This window comes from Lissotriton helveticus, chromosome 10, assembly GCF_964261635.1.
Source record: "Lissotriton helveticus chromosome 10, aLisHel1.1, whole genome shotgun sequence".
In the NCBI taxonomy this organism is placed as follows: Eukaryota; Metazoa; Chordata; class Amphibia; order Caudata; family Salamandridae; genus Lissotriton; species Lissotriton helveticus.
The window spans coordinates 156,304,027-156,326,915 of record NC_136071.1 but is presented as its reverse complement, the minus strand read 5'-3'; the positions used below and the strand labels follow the sequence as shown (position 1 = coordinate 156,326,915).

The window sequence follows — 22,889 nt, the reverse complement described above, 5'->3', positions numbered from 1 at the left end:
ACATGCGTTGTAAAGGTTTGCATTGTAATGGTTCCTGCGTTGTAAAAATTGCGATGTAACGGTCTGCGTTGTAAAATAACGCGTTGTAACATCATAGATCCCACATAATGTGAGCGCAATCTAATACCATCAGCTCACTGAAAGTTCCCAGCACACTTAACTGGGCATAAGAGGTCTAAGGAGGTCCCAGAACTACTTGTTTCAAGGTCCATGCCAGGATGGAATACCACAGGACACGAATGCCCAGTCATTGGCACGTCCTTGAGAAATGGTGACAGAGCATGACAGGGAGGTAGCATAGTCATTGGTTTATATGAATCAATTCACCTAACACCAAGAGAGAAGCATACAACTGGCCATGTTGGGAGAGGCATTGTGCTGTCGGCAGGAAAGCATCAATGTGGTGCTGCCCAAGAGAGGAACATATACGCAGGGCCACTGGAATTATGTGGCATGTAGGGCCAAATTATGTGGCAGGGATGAGTAAATTAGGTAGCAAGAAAGGCAAATTATGTAGCATTACGCATCACATTTTGAGATACTATTACTTCATTATTTTGTCATTTTTTAACTTGTTAACACTGTCTGCGCATTAGTTGCACCTCATTAGTACCAGTTTAACACCCAAATATAAAAATAAGCTACAGAACGGTTACCAGACAACCTTTACAAGGGGCCTTCCACTGTGCGGCAACATGTGTCACTGCGTTCTTAGTAACTTTTTAACCGTTTACGCTAGATTTTTTTTTTTGGGGGGGTTGATTATGCAGCAGATGTGAAAACCGCCCAGCCGCGCAAACGCATAATTCCAGTGGCCCTGCATATACGCAATGCTGTGGGAAACGGCCTTTACAACGAAGCCGTTTCCACGAAATCTTTAACCACGCATGCAGTACAACGCATGCGTGGTTACCACTAAAGCCTTTACCACGCATACCTTTACTACGAGATTTGTAGTAAAGGCATATGTGGTAAAGGTAAAAAGTAAAATGGGGGGCTTGGGGGGGTCTCCCCCCCAAATAAAAAAACTCACCAGAAGTCACGTCGGGATCTGCACATAATCAGCGTCGTTTAAGAGAAATCGGAAAAAAAATCTGTTTCCTCTTAACGACGTATGACGTCACCACGCAAGTAGTCGAGCTAAAGGTTATGCGTGGTAAACGAATTCCGTTGTAACGCATGCGTGGTAAAGGCATGCGTTGCAACGGAATTCGTTGTAATGTCATACATTCCAATGCTGCGAGTGTTGAGGAGTAATAACAGGCTATTGCCAAGGTCATATGAACTGGGGGTTAGCACTGTGCAGTGGCCATGGGCATGGCAGGATAAATCAATGCAAGTTAGCTCAATGCCCATGACCCACCGGGGTTCCGAATGTGCATGGGAAAATACCACGTCCTCTGCAAACTAAGGGGGTGGAGAGTTAGTGCGATGCGTGACACGGAAGGCCATGGGACACAAAGGAAAGCCAGGGTACAAAGTCTATGGGAAAGGAGCAGAAACGACGGAATCCTTGCATGCAGTCAAGTGTGGCCTGGTAAAACAATGTCTTTCCCAAGTGACTGTGCTCAGGTGTCCCCTTCCTTGGCAGCCTCCGTCATCTGAAGGCTGTCCCTCCCCCAACTACCATTCCAGCTCATCAAATGCCGACCCCTCCCGCCATCACGGACAGGTTTAGATTATATTGTATATATGGCTCTCGCGAGCTGCCTGCCTAGTTAGGCCCCTGTATCTTAATACCTAACCACAGCCGAGGCCCGCCATGACTGGGTGACACATTCAGCAACTGAGGCCCCGCACCAGGTGGAAGCGGAGCGCGGTTTTCTCGCACCACTGGAGCAAAGGATTAGCCCGTCAGACGCAGCGTTAATAGAAGCCCCGTCCCTGCAGACGCCGCCCCAGCCCCGTCCGCCCTCGGCCGCGGAGGCCCCTGGGACTCGCCGGCTCCACTCGATTTCCGAGCAGGCGGCCAGCAGCACATCTGTGGATGTGATCTCCATCAACGGGGGACTAAAGGGCTGAAAATGTGCGGCTGTGTGCCGCGAGCACGCCCACTCGCGGGGCACCAGCGGCCCCCGGCGCGCCGTTTGACCGCTGACACATTGTATTCTAAACAAAATGCTTCACTAGGGGACTGTGGAGTTCAATTACTGCACCGTAAAACGCAGGGCTGACCCGCTCTCAAAGTTGTCATAATACTGACTTGGTAACTGAGTTACTTTCTTAGAAACCGACTTGGTTTTTTTTTTTTTTAACACTGTTCATACATTTAATCCCCACTTTTTTTTATTCGGCGTAGTGTTATGGAGCTTGGCCAATCTCCAAGCCCTTCTGTGCTTTTTTTTTTTTAATAGATATGGATAAGGGAGCAAACTGACTGAAGTAAGACAAACAATAAACATTTACCGAAGGTTTTGCCAAGCAGAAAAACTGATATATTGTAATGCTAGTTCTGCGGTCAAAAGCTTAAAAACGGGGCCACAGCTCATTTTGTGCGGCCAAATATCAACTTGAAGTACAAGTCTTAGCGTCAACCTTTCGCTGCCAAAAATATATTTCATGTGGTAAAACAGCTGGCCTCCAGCCCAGTATACTGACACCCAATGTATGCAGCAACGTTCACAACTTACTTCCTGCCAGACTCGATAAATTTGTCGTATTCCACGGCCATCTTGCATGACAGGGCCTGGCGGCTGTGAGCAGACGAGCAGTTTGTGTTGATGACGTTTGCTGTAAAAAATTAAACAAAGAGGTTAGACAGTGGCTCCTAAATCACTTTTTTTAATAAGCCCAAATAAGATGGGCTTGAGCTCCTCTGCTCCCAGAAAAAGGAATTTTCCCTACTATTAGCTTCAGTTGGGCTATCTTTGCCGCCCCCTGCTGGTGACCCCGGAAGGCAGCTACCTCAGCTTGCCTTACAGACTGCACTGGCAATAGCTGTAAGCAGAGGCAGGCAGGTTCCCTACAGAGGCCTAAGCAAGTAGCTAATTCTCTGTGTCTTAATACCCTGCACAATCCTAAAACAGACACGTGCTGTTGGACTTAGAGGCCATATACTCGGGGGTGGTGTGGGTATTTGGGGAATTCCCTCACCACTGGAAAAAGAAACTTGTGCCAACAAAATCTGAAGCTATTATGCCCCTAGGCCTGCCTTCATGTCATCCGACTGGGAGCCCTCCCGCGGTTAGCACGAAGTTTTGTGATAAATTGAGCCAGTTACTTAGTTTAATTATCAATGCAGCCAAGGCCAAGGAAAGAGAAGGCAGCTGTTTGAGGTAGGGTTACGGTACACAGACGGATTAAAAAGAGGCGCGAGAGCACCGACATGCTGGTGAGTGGTGGCAATCCCCAGAAAGGGTTAATTACCAGGCAGCCTCCTTCCCTTCCAGAGTGGTTGCCGGCTGGGCGTTGCCAGAACCCCGCCTCTATTCACGGTGGACTCTCCCAGCTGCGGCCACCTGTTACTTGGCTGCACCGACTCAAAGGGGGGATTGATTCAGGGGCTGAATGGGAATCATTTACATGGAGGAGAATAGAGGGACGTGACCGCAGGGAGGGTTGCTGGAACAGTGCTGGCATGCCCCCCAGATTTCAAGGAGGGCGAGGGGCCGCCAGCATGAGCTGGTAACTACACTGAACATTTAACGACAGCAGCTCCCCTCCACGGGTCACTTCCCTATTACTCTGGAAGAGGCCACAATAATTCCATGCGCCATGGCTGTTGGAGATGCTGAAACTATACCACTTCTAGCTAGCATGGCAGCCTCCCTGCACCAAGGCTGCCCTAGGGTGTGAAAGCAGGCTGCCATTGGCATTTCCAACTCCACTCCTGTGCCCAGGACAGGCCTAGTGTCCCTTGGCAGCACCTGCTTCAGGGTCCCTTGGAAGAGCCCTGCCCTGCTAGATAATTAGGCAAAATGCCTCACACCCTAGGTGGCCTTGGAGAGGTTTCACATACAAGTCAATATTTGCAGGTCACCACACCACAGCTTACTTACCCGTCTGCTTCTTCAGCTCCTCGTCATCCCCATCAGTGAAAATGAAAGTCTGAAAGATTAAAAAAAGACGTTTTAACCATCTGGCCATAAACATGCTCTTACACCCTCAGCACTAAATGAAGTAAAATGGATAAATCAACTGAATGAGCCAAGCCACCCCTGCGTATAATGCCTCTCTGCCTTAAACCATTGCATGGCCAGCTACACCAACGATGTCCAACATAGGTCCAACCCATTTCCGGGTAACCTACTGTGCTAATGAAATGAAGTTTATACCCATAGCATGAGCATCTATCATAAATCTGGCACGCATCCGACCCTCGTGGACTCGTGTTGGACACCAAGCAATCACCTAAAACATACACTCAAATTTATCTGACCAATCGTTCAGTTGCAACTGGCCCGTTTCTGGGAGCGCGCGTCTTTAACTAAGGTAGCCTTCATGGACCCCCCAACTCCACCAAAGGTGTAGTCACAAAAAAATGATAATTTCAGCAGGTAAACTCTGGTGCAAAAAACTGACGCGTCCGGCTGACAGCGAGTCCACGCGGCCTCATGCCCAGCGCACGGTTAACTGTGCACGCGGCAAACAGCAGCGCGCGCCCCGGCTGAAGCGCGTCTAATGCGCGCGATGAATAAGAGCTGGGCCGGGTTATTCACACCGCGTTATTACACATTAAAGGCCCGGGCTTGGGTTTCACGCCTTTAGACGGCGAGGCCGGGCGCGCCGTGGGCCCCGCGCCTGGCGGGCCGTCTCCTATCACACTGAACGTGTTTGTTTAGCCGAAGGTCAGGCCACAGCTGCCGCTTATCTCTGGCACGGGATCTACCTCAGACGACCTGCCAGGCTGCAGCTGGGCCGCGAGCGCCACCTGCCGGCCGAAGAGAGGAAAGGGCGAGGAAGGCGCGGACTCCGGGCATCAAAACAAGGCCCCGGAACAGGGCGACTGGGCCGTACAGCAACTCCGCACAGCCACGTGTCTGACAGGATGGACGGGCTGGGGCAGACACGTGTCGGAGTTAGCCCGACTTCACTACAGCAGACCGCCCTCGCTGGAAACAGCAGCTGGGCTTTGTTATAAAAATTTGTGTTTATACAGCACCTCTGCTGTTTCTAAGCGCAGTAAAATGTTCCTATCGCCACGTTTCAAATAGTAGTTAATTTACCGACCTCGGAAGGATGAAGGGCGAAAGAGCCTAGCTGGGATTCCATTATGTGACCTACAGGTCACTGCAAATGTATGAAATCGGCTTTAACTTGCTCAGCCATCTTGCAGATTTGGAATTTTGTCATGTAGATTATGGATGCAATTGATGACGTTGCATGACGTCGTATAAAGAAACTTCCAATTCAACCGTGGAACTGCTGACGATTGCAGTCTATAGGTTTTTCTATAACCAATAGAATGTACATTGTTTTTTTCCCTTCATAAAGATAAAGCACACACACAATGCACATATATAAATATCCAAAATACAGAAGCTGCAACTGATAAATAAAAAAGTTGACTGACTGAAAGTGGAATTCCTACCAGAGTATTTTGGGAACTTAGTCATAGCCAGAATCTGCGACAATGTGCTGATGAGGGGCTGCATGGCTTGGGCACGGCCGGGGTCGGTCGTGCTGCCATTCCTGATAGGCCTGCCACCTCTGCCAAGTACCAGAATTACTGGTGAGCCTCCACAAGGACCCCACGCTCCCTCCCTGCGCCAACCGCAGAGCTCTCTACCTGGCCCACCTGCCTATGGCATCACCCTCTTATTTACTCAGCTAATTCCAGGCAGATGTCGGCTGTCTTTGTGGTCATGTCTGTTTGCTGTGGATTTTGTGTGCCTTGGGGAAGGAGGGAGAAGGTGGCCTACAAAAAAAATAATACAAAAATGAATAATCTCGGCCATCAGGGTGCAAATAAAGCATGACAAAGGGGTGAGGCAGCTGCTCCAGGTAGGGACAAAAACTACAGAACACAAAAAAGAAATGCCTTGGGAAGATAAATTACAGCCGCACTCGAGCCTGCTGCCTTACAAAAGGCGGCTTTTTGTTACGGCTCTTTAACCGAGGGGGTGCTGTGCAATGAGTTTTCTTTCCCTCCAACAAAAGGTTACGTCCTTTTGGCTGACTTTCCTCAAAGCAGCAGAGTTAAGCTGAATGCGCCCGCCCTCATTAGCATACAGCTGGCCTGGTTAACTCCGAGAGGTTGGGGCATAAAGAGGCGGCTGGATAAGGGCGCTCGTGTCCCAGGCTTGAAAGGCTTTTCTTTCCAATTCGCAGCCCTGAACCCCAGAGCAAAAAAAACAAAAAAAAACAAAAAAATCGTGACCGAGTTGAATAAAGGGTCCTCTTCACAGCTCATGCTTCAAAATATAAAAAAAAACGTAGGGTAAGGAAGGTGGATACACGAATTAAGATTAAAAAAATACTTGGCCAAAAAAAGAAAAGCGTTTAACCGAGAGGCGAAAATGAGTGCGAGAGTGAAATGGCCTCTGCTTTAGTGAGATATATGAAATGAAAATAGAAGGGCACAATATATCTAAATCACTCATTCCTTCAAGAGCCTCAAATTCTGTATCGTTTCTACTCGTTAAGTTGCTGACCTACACAGAGTTCCAAAACCTAGCTTCTCTGCTATACTCAGTGTGTGATCCTGGCCAAATTGCTTGCATTTCAGTGCCACACTTGGTTATCTGTCAAACTTGGCAGAGCTTAGAAACAGACGAAACTTCCATACAATGAGCCAAAGGAAAACTGGCCATTTGCAATTCTGCTTAAGTGTTTGACTTCCACTGGAACATGCCTGGTTCCGATGGACCTTAGGAAGAGCCCAGCGGATAGGACAACAGGAAAATTACTAATTTGTAGCTTAAGACAGAGGAGCATCTGCCTTGTGGCCCATGCTCTGAAAATAGTACGCCTCTGATCCATGTCTTCTGTTTTCAGGATATAAATAGATTAAAGCGTCTTGTTTGTTATGGTCCTGCAGTGAAATTCTTCTGGTACAGATTGTCCCATCCGTGTCGCCACCGCCCGGACAGAGGAGACAATAGGACAGTTTCTGGCCTGGAGAAGCGCCCTGCTCACACTCGCAGGAAGGGCCGCCTCACCCCTTGGAAGGAGGCTCAGGAAGGCCGCAGCCTGCCCGCCTGCCTCCTTGCTGGGCAGGAAGGGCCCGGCCTGCACACGGCCACCTTATTAGAGCTATCTTAGCTCTCCAGGCCCCCTTCGCGCCCCCTTCCTGCCTCCCTGCAGGAACCTAGGCAGGAAATTCAATTCAAGCCAAACAATGACGGCCCTACTCCCCCACCTCACGTTTGTATGCGTCTGCATTTCTTCCACGTGGGGTCTCTATCCCGCGCTTGGATGGTGGCCAGTAAGTACTGTGGGGTCAGCGAGGATCCATCGTAGCTCTGAGGGGGTCGAGGATACCAGGGGAGAAGGGGGCTAGTTCTTTCCATACACAATTACACATAACCAATAACATATGTGTTTATGTTAGGCAACTCATAGCAGCATTGAATTGGAACAAGAATAGTTGGACTAACAAAATCCACATTACTAAGAGTATGGTGGATCTTGCATATTAGAATAGAAGCACTTTCAGTGACTGGTGATGAATACAAAGTTCCCATAAATGAGTGCCTGTCCCACAAGCTGGCACACCTGGCAGCCACTAAGTTCTGTGGGGAGGAATGAGGGAGCTCCAGACCGCCACCACAAACCAGTGTCATCCAGTCTCCTGCATGAGGCCAACAATACCCAAGTTGAACACTACGTAGCTTACGTTTAGAAGGTTCAATCATACACATCGTTGGTCCAAAAGTTAGATCATGTGTATCACCACAGAGAACACCATCTCATGGTATGTGCCCCAGGTAGAAGTGGGCAATCGGCAGTATGCTCAAAATGTCCTATGGCTGAAAAAAGTTCAATATATTTAAAGTTATGCACCACACTTTTCCACATAAATTATTGAAGTGATCATCACCAAATTCCATTTGTGGCAGCCACACTCTCCCAGCTCAGATGTAGCCCCTGAAGGGAAGGAAGGGATGGTGACGTGCAGTCCTCGTGCTGTGGAAGAAGTGGCAAGAGGACAGTGAGGCCGGTCAAACCACCAAGTAGAACTAAAGGCATGTCGCAATTGTGTCTCATGTCATTGGCCACTGAGACAGCTGCTGGAATGATGTCCACAGACATCCGAGAAAGCTCTGTAGAAACCAAGTCTACAAACTTTGAGGCTCTTGGTCTCACTATCCTGTGATGAAAACTTTCACAGAATAAGAAGGCACGGCATGAACCCCAGACATGGAGGTATTTGTGCTTCGAGATGTAGTGACCTGGGCATCACATGACACTGGTTGACATTAGATCTTTAGTAGCAGTCAGGATTACATTCTGTGTGCTGGTGGAAAGGTGCTACGAAGACAAGGAACCCCTTTTCTAAACACCACTTCCCATACTACTGCCTGTAAGATCTTGTGGGATCGGGCCAGGCGGTCTGTTATACTGTCTCCCATGGTAGGCCACAGATGAGGAGATGGAGAAAATGGCAAAAGGGATATGGCAGGCAGGGAAAAGGGGCAGGTCTCTGGATGCCCAGCAAAACACTGCACAAGTGGCTTTGCTCCACACCACAAGACACGTGACATCTTCAGAGGTTTCCGCCTTTAGAGGCTCATTTTCAGCCAGTAGTTATAGATGTGCAGTTTGGGCTCTGAAGCACTGGCCCCTTCTCGCTCACGCTCTAAAGGTCCCGCTATTGGACAGGGGAACGTCCAGTGAGGCATCCCACCAAAGGCCCAAATTACAATATTAGACCCTCTATTGCTGCCTCTCTCCAGTCTTCCTCAGGTACCTGAAAGGAAGGACAAGTGGACCCCTGGGTGGAAAATTAAATGAGTAAATGAAGAAAAGCAGGATGCCAGATCATCAGCAAATGGCGAGTAGTAGATGCTCCTGTCAAAGGCCCTTCAATGGCAGAAACTAGGACAACTCTGACATGAGACTGGCTCAAGTTCTGCTTCATCACTGCTCTATATGTTGGGCCAGCGTGTGGCTTCACTTGTGCTTCTCTTCAAGGAAGCATAAATGAGGCAGTGAAGGTTTCGGCTTGACACCCTCTGCACATAGTTCATGACCCAGATAATTTACAGAATGTACACCAAATTTGCATTTCTCATGCTTAATGGTAAGACCATGTTCATTAATAGCATTCAAAACTTCTTCTAAGGCAGTAATGTGTTTGTCCTTGTCATCATTGAAGACCAAAATATCGTCTTGAAAGCAAATGGCATTTTTACAGTCTTTTAAAATGTCTTGCATGACCCTTTGAAAGATGGCTGCTGCGGACGCCAAACCAAAAGGCATCCTGTTGAACCTGAAACACCCAAAAAGCGTAATGAATGCAGTTAAATCCTTGCTCTTCTCATTCAATTCTATCTGGTGGTAGGCAGCAGATAAATCGATGGTTGAAAAAATATTAGATCCTCCAACTACAGATAACATCTCAGAGATACGAGGAAGAGGAAACTGGTCTACAATAATATTATTGTTAAGATGGCGAAGGTCAATGCATAATCTCACTTTGCCATTAGCTCGTCTAGCAACCACTATAGGCGAAACCCATTCTGATGACTCTATTCTTTCTATTATGCCACCTTCTACCAAGGCATTTAATTCATTTTTAACTTCCTCTCTGACAGCAAAGGGAATATTGCGAGCTTTATGTATTTTTGGACAAGCATTATCCTTCAAACGAATTTCATGCTTAAAGTCGGTTAACTTCCCAATGCCTTTAGAAAACACATTAGGAAATTTTTTTAACATGAGCGAGGAAATGCCATTTTGCTCATCAATCAACATCACAGGATTTGGGCTATTAGGATCAAGGACAATATCAAGTTTACCGCAATCAAACCAGCTAAGAACTGAAGGACCTTTTTTTGAAACATACAATTTCGCAATGCATTTTCTATTTTTGAATCTAAAAACTAGAGTTCTGAACCCTAAAATATCTATTCTCCCACCAGAATATCCTTCAGGACTGATATCACTTTCTTCCAAATGACTACCTAGTCTTGGTGCAAATAGCTTTCTCCAGACAGATTCACATACTATAGAATAAGGTGATCCTGAATCTGCATATATATTGATCTTTACCCCTCCAATAACCATGTCACATAATGGCTTCTTCTTGATGGTATGGTCATTTACATTTAGAACTGCAGAATCTTTTATGTTTAACACAAAAAGACAGTCATTGGAATCATCAGTATAGTCTTCATCATCACTATTCTCACTTAACTCAATGCATTTGACTTTCTGATTGGCATTACCTCTTCTACAAGCAGAGGTGAAATGTCCTTTTAAACCACAATTGGCACATTTCTGTCTCAAACCAGGACAACTCTTGTCATTTGCTAAATGTGACTTGCTATTGCACCTAAAACATTTAAGGTTGTTCTTTGGAACTTCAGAATTCCCTTTGGAAGAAAATATTTGTTTCTTTTTAAATGCGTCCTTATTTTTACTATCGTATTTATGGTTAATTTTTGCAACAATGCTTTTACTAATTGAAACATCTTCCCCTTTAACTTGTAATGCACTTCTACAGGAAAGTTCAGCTTTTCTAACAATGGATAAAACAAAATCTAAATTTTCATCCCCATTAATCCAAAGCCTTTCCTGTATGGTCTCATTTTTAGAATGCATGACTACTTGATCTCTTATGAAATCTTCTTGTAAATTTCCAAATTTACAATCAAGGGCTAATGTTTTCAGAGATGAGATAAAGTTATCTACTGTTTCATCACTCAACTGTTTTCTTTGAAAAAACTTAAATCTAGAAATTCCTATGCACACTTTGGGAGAACAATACTTATCAAAATCATATAAAGCTTTATCAAATACATTCATATCTCCACTTGCTTGCGAAGCAGGAAGTTGATTGAAGGCTTTTAGTCCTTCAGGTCCCAAAGAGTGTAAAAAAATTCCTTTTTTTTTAGGAGCTTTCATCTTACCATTTGCATCCAATGTCTCAATATAATTCAAGAAGTAAGCTTTCCACTCTATCCACTGCATACAAGGAGACCTACCAGCTGACCAATAACTTTGTGGTGGGGAAAGAGTATAACCTTGAGCACACATGGTGGATAAAGTAAGTAAAATAAAATAAGAAAAAAATAATAATTCACACTAACAAGCGTACTATCAAAATAACGATGGGAAGTGAATATTTGAAATGTTGAAAAAAAATTAAGTCAAAAGATTTCTTGAAGAAAGAGCGTTTTCATGTGTATAAATGAAGGTTAACTTAGTCTGTTCTGTAACTCCGATCTCTATGCGCTTCCCTCGCTTTCCATTTAGTCCGATTTCCTCTTGGTTGAAATCTTCGTTGTTTTAAACTGTAAAACGGGACTGTCGGGTGAGGAAAACAAAGTCACCTCTTCAGTTTCAGAAGAAACAGGACAACCAATGGAAAGAAGCGTTTCAATGTTTCCGCGTATGGAAAAGAAACAGCCGTGGCTTCTGTTTCAGGCGTGAAGAGCACACAGGAGGAAACGAAAACGCGCATCCATCAACGCATTTGAAAAAAAACAAATGAAATCCTCCTTCTGAAATGCAGAGCGTCGCTGAAGGTTGTCCGTCGCTTCTTTTCCAGGTACAGGAAACAAGAATGTATTAAGAAACTTTTATAAGTTCCGATGTAAATTTGGTCAAAAATGCGTAAATAGCATAAAATTAAGCAGGAAATGCTTCTAGGAAGGTTCAATGCTCCGTCCCTCGTCGCCAAATTGTAGTGTAAATAACTACAAATGATTTGAATAAATAGTAAGTTTATTCCATATAAAGAAGCACTCCTGCATACAGCCGAAGTCTCCAGGAACTCCGTGGTAACTGACAAAGATTACAGTTAAGAACAAGCATATACATACAGTGAACTGTATGTATATGCTTGTTCTTAACTGTAATCTTTGTCAGTTACCACGGAGTTCCTGGAGACTTCGGCTGTATGCAGGAGTGCTTCTTTATATGGAATAAACTTACTATTTATTCAAATCATTTGTAGTTATTTACACTACAAATATCAAGGCCCCCCACCCCCACAGTGAGTCACGAAAGACAGGAAGCGAGCGCACACTGTGCCACTTCGGTCTCAAGAGGAAACGACGCCTAAGCCACCTCCAAAATCAGCTGATAACTCGTTTGCAACAGAGGCGCGTGCTTTTTCATTTTTAGAGCTTACATTTTGGATGGCAGCTCCTAGCAACCAAGTTTTGACACCGTTGAAGTCACAAATGTATCACCTTTATAGCATGTAAGCATAGTTACTCGGTATGTTGGGGTCAGTTGCTTAAAAATCCTGCTGGGCCAAGTGTATGGCTTGTCGAAAAGGCTGCATCAACAAAAATGTGAGAAAACAGGGCTTTAATTCTGATCAGCATGGGTCAGTGCGGTAAACCGCATGTGCAGAAACACCACATCCTCGCAAATTAATGTATAGCCACGGCAATGGAATTATGCAATTTGTGGCCACTGTGTTTGGCATAATTGCTGATTTGCCACCCAATTCATCATCAGCAGCATAATCTGCAGATTGAACAGAAAATGTGTTTCTAGATCAAACCAATCAAACGCTACTAAAAACGCTGCAACATGTGTTGCTGTGCAGTGGAAGGCCCTTCCCAAAGGTTGACTGGTCTTCTTTCTATTGCTTACTGCTGTATTTGGGTGTTCGGCTGGTTCAAACAAGGTGAAACCTTTGCCCGTGCAGTGTTAACCTGAAAAAACGACAAAATAACGAGGTCATAATATCGTAAAACGTGCTGCATAATTTAGTAAACCATGCCGCATAATTCCAGTGGGCCTAGGTATATAGCATATGATAAGGGTTCTAAAGGAAACTACTGTGCTTCTTACTCTGCAGCAGGGGGCGCCTATGCACCGACAGTAGATGGAGAATGTAAAATTAACGAGTAAGAGGACAGGTTGTTTCGCTCAATTACAAAGGCCCCTAGACGTGCAACTGTCCCCAGTAGGCAACAATATGTCCTAATTAACAGAGAAGCTGAGCTGTAGGCAAAGATTACATCAGTAAAGTTTATGCACAGTGCTTCCTCCGAGGCATATTTTGGTGCACTTGTACTTAAAAGAAAATTAAATGAGCCAATTCTAAGGATACCTTTCTTGCACAGCTACCCAAAGCTGCTGTCAGTTAGCTTAAACGTACGGAGTCGTTTGCAGTCCAGCCAGTTTGGGTGGCAAGTTTGGTTCTTTAAATCATGAAGCAGAGGGAGGGAGGTTTGGTTCAGGGGTGTGCGTTCGCTGCGGGAGGTGTCGCCTGAGGCAGGAATGAAACCAGTTCCAGCTTCCAAGTCACTCTCGGCCCACACGCCATGGGTAGCCCGTCTAACCTGTCCACTCGCCCAGCGGGAAATTCAAACTAGAGGCGCAAGGTTGAGGAAACTGGTCGGTTGAGTTTCGGCTGGCTCTCTCGCTGGTGACCCCTGACATGTAAAGGAGGGTAAGGGGTCATTGAGAGAGCCGCACGAAGCGCCCTCTGTGGCTACTGCAAAATGTTACAGTTTATGTGGGTAATAACGCGTTGGGTGCTCTGCAGAAAAAAAAAACCTCCTCAGATGTTAATTATCTGAATTGCTGAATAAGCCTCTGGGTATGTCGTCATAGCCAGTAACTTTTTTACATGTTGGGGATTTTTTTTATTTTATGTTTGCATTTGTGTTTTCCCTCTCGCTTAACTGCCTTTAATTATAAAGCAATGTTTCTCTGGCTCAGCCTTTAACACCAGGTCTACTCGGAAAGCCTTGCTCAGCAGTTGTGGTCCAAGGGAGGTAAGTCGGTCGCCATGTTCATCAATAACCAGGAAGCAGGTTCCACTCATCTGTCCCTGCTCTGACTGGCCAGCAGATGGCACCATTGCAATGGCGCGGTCTACGGTGCCCTGAAGGGGGTTACCGCGGTCCTTTATTAGATAACGGACCGCAGTGTCCACGGGAGCATTATAAACAAATCTTGGTGAAACACGGACTTAGATCACCCAGAAGTGGGGAGCCCGGAAGAATGTACTGAAGGCGGTGTGGGGGGTGTTGTCTTCCATCAAGGGAGCCCTCCTATCCCCCCACACCCCTAGCCCCTCGCATGTCTTTCATCCGAGCTGCCTTGCCTCAAAGCCGACACAGCGGCCCTCGCACACGCACCTTGTGTAAACTCACTGGCAGCTGACCCCAGACTCCCCAAACCTGCTCCGCCGCACACGACAGGGGGAGGCGGGGCCCGCACAGGTGCTTCCCGTTCACCCGAGCACGGCCAGGAGTGCTCCCAACCAGTTCTGCCCAGCCTGGAACCTGTGTTTGGAGTGTAAACTCGCCGGCGGCAGCGTGGGCTCTGTTGACTGTACACAGAGCAGCACGTCAGGGGCATGTTGGCAGAAGGCACGCCCGCACACCCACAGGGAGAGCCGTGCCTAGGCCGGGGAGGGAACGCGAGGGGTGCCTTGCTCCCCAAAGCACCCCATGAACTGCTGAAGTGACTTCACATATATTTATTTTAACCATGCGTTATTTGAGGGGTCTCATCAAAGCAGAGGTTCGGCTGAACATATGTCACATGGACATATTGCCACAGCGACGGTACACCGAAGCCCGGGAGGCCACCCCCCTTTTCAACTTTGAAGAATTTAGTGTAAACAGGCCTCTTTTCAACACCATTGCATGGAAGCAACACATATAGCTGCAGCATGTGCTTTCCTTTTCAAATAAAAGTGCATATGCCCATTTACATCACCAGACCGTAGGACTGCCCACGCTGCAAGGATGTCATTGGTACTAATCAGGGCCAATGGAATAATGCCTTTTATTTTGTAGAGCTTCTATCATAAGTGACGTCATAGACAACTAGTTGTCTATTTTATGTCGCTCAGAACCCCTTGGCGAAAAACATCACCGTAATTCACTGTTACCCATCTATAATTATATATGCAGTTGCTGGAATCATGACAAATAGTGCTTCCTTGTCTTGTGCAATAACTCTTTCATTTCTGGGCAGCCGCTGCCGCATAATTGCAGGGGCCCTGGTGATACTGCACACAAGGAAAAAGCGCCCACCTTCTGCTGGCAGCAAATAACAGCTATAATCCTTTCACACCACAAATGCTGAAGGAATTCGCGCTGTATAAAGCAACCAACAAAAAAAATGCAAATAGGGTGTGATGTACCTATAACTCGTTCCCGGGTGCACTGCACCCGCTGCACGATTGGTAAGGAACGTAGTTACGCTGCCGCCGGGAGCTATCCCCACCATGTAGACCATATGACTAGAACAGGCATCAGCTCTGTTGACCTCTTCACATTCACCCTGCTAGAGATGTCACCGAAGGGCCACCGTAGACGAGCGAGGCTATAATTAGTCGTGCTAGAAACAATGGCCCGGCGGACACAGGAAGTAGGAGCCGGGGTGTGCGCGGAGGAAGGGCCCCTCCGGACAATGGCTATTCTTCCCCGGCACTGCCCACCAGCAGGCCTTTGTCTGCGGCTGGCATCACTGAGGGCTGTTATCCCAAGCCGGGAGCCCGTCGCCGCGCTGTAGAAACAATTTACACTTCCCGGCTGGTTGCCAAACAGCGCTCAAAGCGCGCCGAGGGTGGGGGCCCGTTTTCAAGGTGGGGTGGGCGGAAGAGGCTGCACGGTAAACGCCGGAGTATTTACTATCCACAAGCGCGGCAGGTTTACTGTAAATGGCGCCGCGCCCTCCAGCTTTGGCACAAACTCGCGTTTTGAAAGATTTTCTGTTGACAAAATAATACAGAGCAAAAACAATGGGGAACATGCTCGGCCCGGTCCAAGGCGCATAGAGGCCTATCCCGGAAGAAAATGGCCTCCTCAACACAAGGTCCTGCATTCATTATTAGGGCGGCGTGCACCAGCCCTCGCACCACTGCTATCAAGGGTGTCCTTACAGGGGGGTAACAATACACCTATGGCTTAGAGTCGCTATGGCAACCGATCCACGCCACCCTCAACCACTACAAGGGTACAGAAGACCTCCACCCCCCATCAAAAGCCTCAGACCGAGGGAGGTCCTGGCAGGACCCATGAGGGGAGTGTGACATGCAATCCCCTAAAGGTGTGCGATGATGGGAGGCTGAGAACAGAGGGATGGGATTATACCTGCTGGGCTCTCTTCTAGCAAAACACACAAGATGATGGAAGGAATGTTGCACAATGGCAGAACATTCACCCCCAGTCACAGATCTGGGTTTAATCCATCGTTATTTTGCTCACCAAGCCACCCCAATTCAGACATGGCCATATGCAAATCAGTCTTGACCTTGTGCCTCATGGGAACAGTCCAGCCCGAACTGCCAAGCCATGTTTTTCCTGGACCGGAATCAAGCATCCTAGGACCGGTATCTGGCTATCAGCCGTCTTCAGCCAGGATAGCTTGACTCCAGTGGCCTAGTGAGCACGGTATGCCCAGACGTGGGCTCTTCTAGCAGCACAAAATACTGGCCCTCACAGTTTACACCGGAAGGATATTCAAAGACTGTCCTTCTCTTCTTCCTGGAAAAGGTCACCTGTTGCACTAGTCATAGCACCACTGATAGGTGCACACAAGGCCCACCTGGCTTCTAAAACAAACACGGCTTGTTTTTATCGCAGAGTGCTGTCCAGTGGTGGGGCCTTCCATCTGGTGGTGCTGGAGCAGGGGTGCACTGCCAGCTTGTGGTGGAGGCTCCCCAGCGCATTGGGTGTGTTCTACAGAGTGGAAGATGGTTACGGTCCGAGAGTATGGACTATTCAACACTAAAACCTGTCTGGACTCATCCTGTGGCCTGCCGTGGTCCTCACAACACTGTGGAGCGACAGGTGGGTGGTGGTAGAGGTTGGGGTTATCCCGGATCTGACCCCATACAACCCTTGCCCCAGTGTACCCAGAGGAAGCTGGGATGAGGGGCGTCCATTGATGGGCTCCCTCAATGTGGGGTACAGATGCGGACTGTCCGTGCTCCATCTGTGGTAGTGTTCAGTGGAGTGTGGGACAGACTTGCCTACAGCTGGGCTCTGACTCCATGCAACCCTTGCCCCAGTGTACCCAGAGGCAGCTGTGATGAGGGCCGTCCATTGCTGGGTGCCTAACTGGGCTCCCATAATGCAGCTGCAGTGTACAGATGAGGCCTGTCCGGCTGGATTACACACACAGGGGCGGCTGCAGCAGTTACTGGATACGTATAAGTATAAAGGGTCGGGGTCGTAAGAGCAGGACTGATCAAATATCATCTTTTTTTTAAGGTTCGTAGACTGGATGTTAAAATGTATTCTCGGCCGACAGGTGGACCAAGGCGTTTGGACACATTTAAAGTGTGAGGTCGATTTCACATTCTGAATAACTGGGTTTGGACAGGAAGACCATGTTTATCTGACCATGAAACTTACCACAACACCTGGAGCCCAGGACAGGCTTACAGCAGGGTCAGTACAGGCCAGGGGAGTGGCTAAGGCTAGCCTCTGGGGGTGTAGGGGCAATCCAATGGGATCGAACAGGCCACGATTTTCACTTCATTGAAAAGCGCTGATCTAAGCCGGGACGGACGCAGTAGAACGGAGCGGGAAGCCACCTAAGGCCTGAGTGTGTCTCAACTAAAATCTCCACATACCACGGCCTTTAGTTCCCGAGTCCTGGGCCAGGGAGATTTCAGAAGCAAATACAATGTCGCCCAGAAGAATGCCTGGTCGCCCAGAAGCCAACAAAGGCTGTCAGGGCACCTTCTCGAGCGAAGACTGATCTCGCGGCTCGGCCGGACAGGTCAGGGTGGGAAGCGTCCATTCCCACAGCCTCCTCGGAGAGCCCCTCGGTTTAGAACCACGGGGAGTTCCGTCAACATCAGCTTCCTCTCAAACGGCTGTCCGTCAAGTGGCGGCACTTGGGGTGTCACTGAAAAGGCTGTCAAAGGAGCCGGGGAGCGGAGGCCCACGCCGGCCCGGACCCCCCTGGCTTCGCCGCCCCCATCTCTAGGCAACCTGACCTGGACGCAGCGGCTGCGGCTCCCGCGTTCCCATGGAAAGCCCCCCACACAAGGGCTGGGAAGCCTTTCTCTGGGCCGGAGAAAGGGGGCTTTGTTAGCCTGCGCTTGGGGACAGCGTGAGAGCACAGGCTCGGCCTCTGGGAACTCAAACATCCCGGGCGGACACGGGCGAGACAAAAAGCACCTCGAAGAAAGCACCAGCGCCTTCCCATGGATGTCACTTGGGATGCACGAACATCTCTTCTGTCCTAGGCCCCTTCCCCCTTCGTCTGGACGGATGGCACTCGTAAAAGAGGCCATGGGGCTGGTCGGAGGAGGGTTCCCTTTATTTGTGGTCAGTGAGCAGGCTTTGGAGGTGGGTGGGGTTTGCAGGTTGGTCTGGTGGGGAAATCAAGCACGGCTACATCCGTACAAAGGGTCCCCGTGGCGCCCTGATAGACATGCCAGGGTAGATTGGCACCCGTAGCTCCCCAAACAAATACAACAGATCAGAAGGCGCTCTGTGACTGGCATCTGGAAGGCGTGCACACATCTCATAACTTACAGATGCAGGGTCAATTTCAAAACCTTCAGCTGCACCTGACCAACAAATGGGGCTGCAGGGTACAGGGCAAGGGAGTCTCATTGCAGAGGGATGTGCAGCAGCCAGGATGTGACGTACTGGTCCCGCGCTTCCCCTCCTGACACAGTACTTACTGGCGCCACCTCAGTGGGGTCGGCCATCGCTTTAGCCTTCTAGTGTCTGGCTCAGAGTCTCTACCAGGCCTCCACCGCGCAGGCACGTCTGACATGTGAGGCTTACATCATGTATTAGCCTGGAATGTTGTGCACCCTGGTAAAGGGCATTCTGCTTTGCCACTTAAGGCCCAGTCTTTTGATGGACCAATCAAAGAGGGTCTGCCTCAGCAAAGGCATGTCAGAGATAGCAACTTGTTCTGGAAACTATGGACTAGAAACCTGCTCCGCGAAGGCAGACGCAAGCTGGCCACAAGCCCTGGTCGCAGTTAGGGACAAGTTCCATGGAGATATGACATATCCACGTTCACTTGAAGCGCTGAATTTATAGCGCCAAGAGGCATAGCATAGTTCCTCAAATCGCACACAATTACTGGAAACCCATCATCTTGTTCAGTGTGATCGAGCCATACACTGGTTGCCAATAACTGACATGAGACACTGTCTGTACAGCACCCCCATGATGGAAGACTAGAGACCCCCGAATACACGCAGCATAAGGATTCTGAATGCAGATCCAAATAAACAACTGATTAGCATGTCTGGTAAGCCAAGGAAGGGAGGGGGCGACATCAGCACATGCTTTTCTCTGGGGCGCCACCATGAGAACAGGCCCCCACCCCTTGGAGCAGCCCATTATGCAAAGGAGGCCTGCCCTTGTTCCCCGGCTGACAGGCCCAGCACAGCGACACAAATCGCATTTCATGCTGCACCGCACCCGCAATCTGCGGAGAAAGGGGGGAGGGAATAAACAGGCATCTGCCTGCCAAACACTGCGCCTCATTAATGCGCCGTGAGTTACCCATCGCTGGGACCAGGCCCGATGCATTCACCCATGATGGGGGAGGATGGCTGGAGGAGTGCGAGGCATGACCCGCATCTTAAGCATTCACTACGGGCTTCTGTGGAAACCAGTCTGTTCTCACTTTCTGCACCAAACACTCTGGGGTCAGTGGTTTTTACCACGTTTTAAAACTAACACGTTGACTTGTGGCTCACACAATGCCTCACAGCCTCTGCATTACCTGCACTTAGGCGATGTGCTCCGGTGACGATGCTACCCGTAGGACTAGAAAAACGAGAGTTCCAAGACAGTGTACCCGGCGCATGGTGTGATCCTGGGCAAATAGCTACCCCGGGAGCATCGTCTCCTATTTATCAGGAAGACTGCCGATACACCCCACGGACTAAATTCTGATAAAGCGACTTGAGCTGGAAAATCTTGCAAACTTCTTAGCATCAAGCGCTGTCACCATCACCGCAGGGGCCTCTATCTTCAGAGCTGCTCTTCATGTGGTCCCAAATTCAATGTGGGATTAAAACAATCAGCACTCGGAGGCACGCACTTGTTGGCCAATTACCTTATCACGTATTGTCCCTCAAGTCCACCCAAGCGGCAAGGGACACTACTCTGCCGGCCAGGCTATGCAAAATCGGATTTTAAGGATTCGTGCCCTCTCTGGGGATATGGGCATGAATGGTCATTTTAACCAGTCTTTGCTGAGATTTATGAAGCGCTGTACTCAAGGCGCTTCCCGTGGCAGACTCCATTGTCTCTGGAGCCCAGTGCACTCGCTGGTGGGGGATTGTAGTGGAGGGGAGGGGGCGCCACGGGATGGGAGCAACCGAATACGAGTTTCCCTGAAGGGGAAAAAATGCCTTTAATCCTGTCATTGAATCCGGGCTGCGGTTCCAGTGGGGGTGGGGAGGATAGCCTCTACCCATAGGGACTGGACCACTGCAGAAAGAAATGGGCAACTTGTGTTTCACGTTAGCTGGCCCCCCTCCTCCCCCACCCCCGGCGCTTCAATGGCAACAGCGGGGCCCATCTCTCTGGTAGGCACCCGCTTTGAAGTGCGGAAAACGCTAGCCACGGGCAGGGGTTGTGTGTGTAAAAGATTATATTTCAAGAGCGCAGCAATTCGGATGATTCAACAAAAGCCACACACTGCGGAGGAAATGAGGACTCGCCGCCGGTCCCGAGGCGAGTGGGGGTTTCTGAGGTGGCGTCTTGTGGTGAGAGGGTGGGAAGCGAAGACCCCAGACATGCACTGGGAGCAGACTCTCCCACAGTCATCTACAGACACGGGGTCGTGGACAGTTCTACCACCACCCCCCACTCCACCCACATTCACCATGCAACCAGCCCCGTCAAAAGAACAACTTTCCAAATGGCCTTTCCTGATATAGTATAAGTTATTCTGGTGCGTATTGGTTAAGGGTGGGAGGTGGCAATGGTGACAGTCGTGCAAGCGTGTCATTCGCTGCCACCTCAATGCTGGGTGTTTTCTATATTCCAGCATGACACACTCATAGGTAAAGGAGCCCCGCTGTCGGCTATTCGCTTTGCATAGCGCCCAGAAGCTCACGCTGGAGGGTGCTGCAAGTCGTCACTTGCCTGGGAGAACTGCACACTTCACACAAACGGAAGTCTAACTTGTTCACCCCCAACACGACAAGCGGAGGATGGAGTGTGAAGCAGTCACACCAAGACGCCATGGTGCACAAGTGTCACTCAAAACACCTCCGGCGTGCGCGGCAACGGGGAGGGCGAAAGTGCTATTGGGAAGGAGTGCCCCATGCTAAGTAACTTCTGCATTTCACACTGGTGCGCTGCACGCGACCGACACACGCCTATTTTGGAAAGCCACAGTTTACCCCCTGACCCACTGTCACCGGCATCTTCATCATGGTGCATGCCTACACTGACATGCATATTAACCCTGCTCCGTGCCCACCTTTATCCCCCTTACCAACCGCTCCACTGAGTCAAGTTCCACATGTCCCGTTACATTACACTTCTGGTGTCCACTTTCACAACCATTGCACTCCTTCCCACCACTGCAAACCCTCGGCCCCTGGCGCCCCCACTACCCATATGCCACTGACACTGCACGTGGCCAATTTCGCTAAGGGCTTTTTGCAGGGACGCGGGAACATTTTGAGGGAAAAGAGAACAAAACGGTCATCAGTAACCAATACATTTGCAAAAAGTGGAAGAGGAACATGAAAAAGCAGAAAGCGGGCAAAATGACAGATGCTGTGGAATACATTAAGAGTGACCCTAGGTAATCACGGTAGGTGCGATCCACTTTTCCAACATACTTGACCCCACTGCCCACCCCATACACCTGCTCGCAGGGACCCCCCTCACCTGCTCCTTGCTGCGGGACACCCAGGTCTCCATGAGCAGGTCCAGCCGGGAGCGGTGGAACTTGCTGGTGGTCTTGACGGCGATGAACACGTCCTGCGGTCCGATCTCCTCCAGGACGGGCCGGGGGCTCTCGGGGGCCGCGGGCTCCACGTCCCGCCGGACGCGCCGCAGGGTGCTGATGTACGCCGAGAAGGTCTGCGGCGGGGCCGCCTGCGGGGCCGCGAAGCTCCGCCGCCGGTGCTCCACCATGAGGACGACCAGGGCGCAGAGGAGCAGCGAGCCCAGGAGGGCGAGCAGCAGCCCGCGGCCGCAGGAGGCCATGGGTCGGCGGTGGAGGGGCTCGGAGGCTGGCGGGTCCTGTACGGGGATGGCAGCGGAGATCCTCCAATCCCGGCCCTTGATTGGCTCCTAGTGCTCTGACCTTTCACCTTAACGTCCACTGTGACCCTTCACCCAACTGTCACCTTCCTCTCAGTGCGCTCAACGGCAGTGCCACTCTCTGCTGGCAGCCGGGCATTATAAAACCTCCCCTGAGAGAGACCACGCCCCCCACGCGCAAACCGCGCCCACCGCACCGGCATATGCTAAATAATGAGCACGAGGTCTAATGGGCGGGGCTTCGCGCCGGACTGTCTTGTGGGCGTTTCTGGTTGCTTTACACTGCTGTCAAGGGGCGTGGTTACGGTGAAGGCTGACCATTTGTAGGCGGAGTTGGAGAGCGCGACAGTGGGCGTGGCTCCGGTCTGCCATAGGCCTTCCGTTTACTTGTCACACGTGCCAGGCTGCTCTGCGGGGGGCAGAGAGGAGGATTCCTGGCGAGCCCCGGCCGTGCCCTGCGGGCGGCTTCTGACAGCCCGGGAGAAGAGCGCGGGAGCCGCGCACAAGGCGTGGGTGGGTGGGGACAGTTCACCAGGACTGCAGGGCAGGCTGTACGTGTGATATAGCATAGACCGAAGTACAAGT

General features: G+C 49.5%; 1 protein-coding gene across 1 annotated transcript in view; it reads right to left on the bottom strand.

The window, feature by feature from the left end:
- The window catches only part of LFNG (LFNG O-fucosylpeptide 3-beta-N-acetylglucosaminyltransferase), a 29,434-nt gene extending 6,988 nt beyond the window's left edge, over positions 1 to 22,446 (bottom strand). The window contains exons 1-3 of the mRNA XM_078664989.1: positions 21,927 to 22,446; positions 3,999 to 4,047; positions 2,631 to 2,730 (exon numbers count right to left, since the gene is read on the bottom strand). Of these exons, the coding sequence (XP_078521115.1) occupies positions 2,631 to 2,730; positions 3,999 to 4,047; positions 21,927 to 22,247 (470 nt within the window). The 5' untranslated portion in view covers positions 22,248 to 22,446. The remainder of the gene's footprint in view (positions 1 to 2,630; positions 2,731 to 3,998; positions 4,048 to 21,926) is intronic.
- Between the last annotated feature and the right edge of the window lie 443 nt (positions 22,447 to 22,889).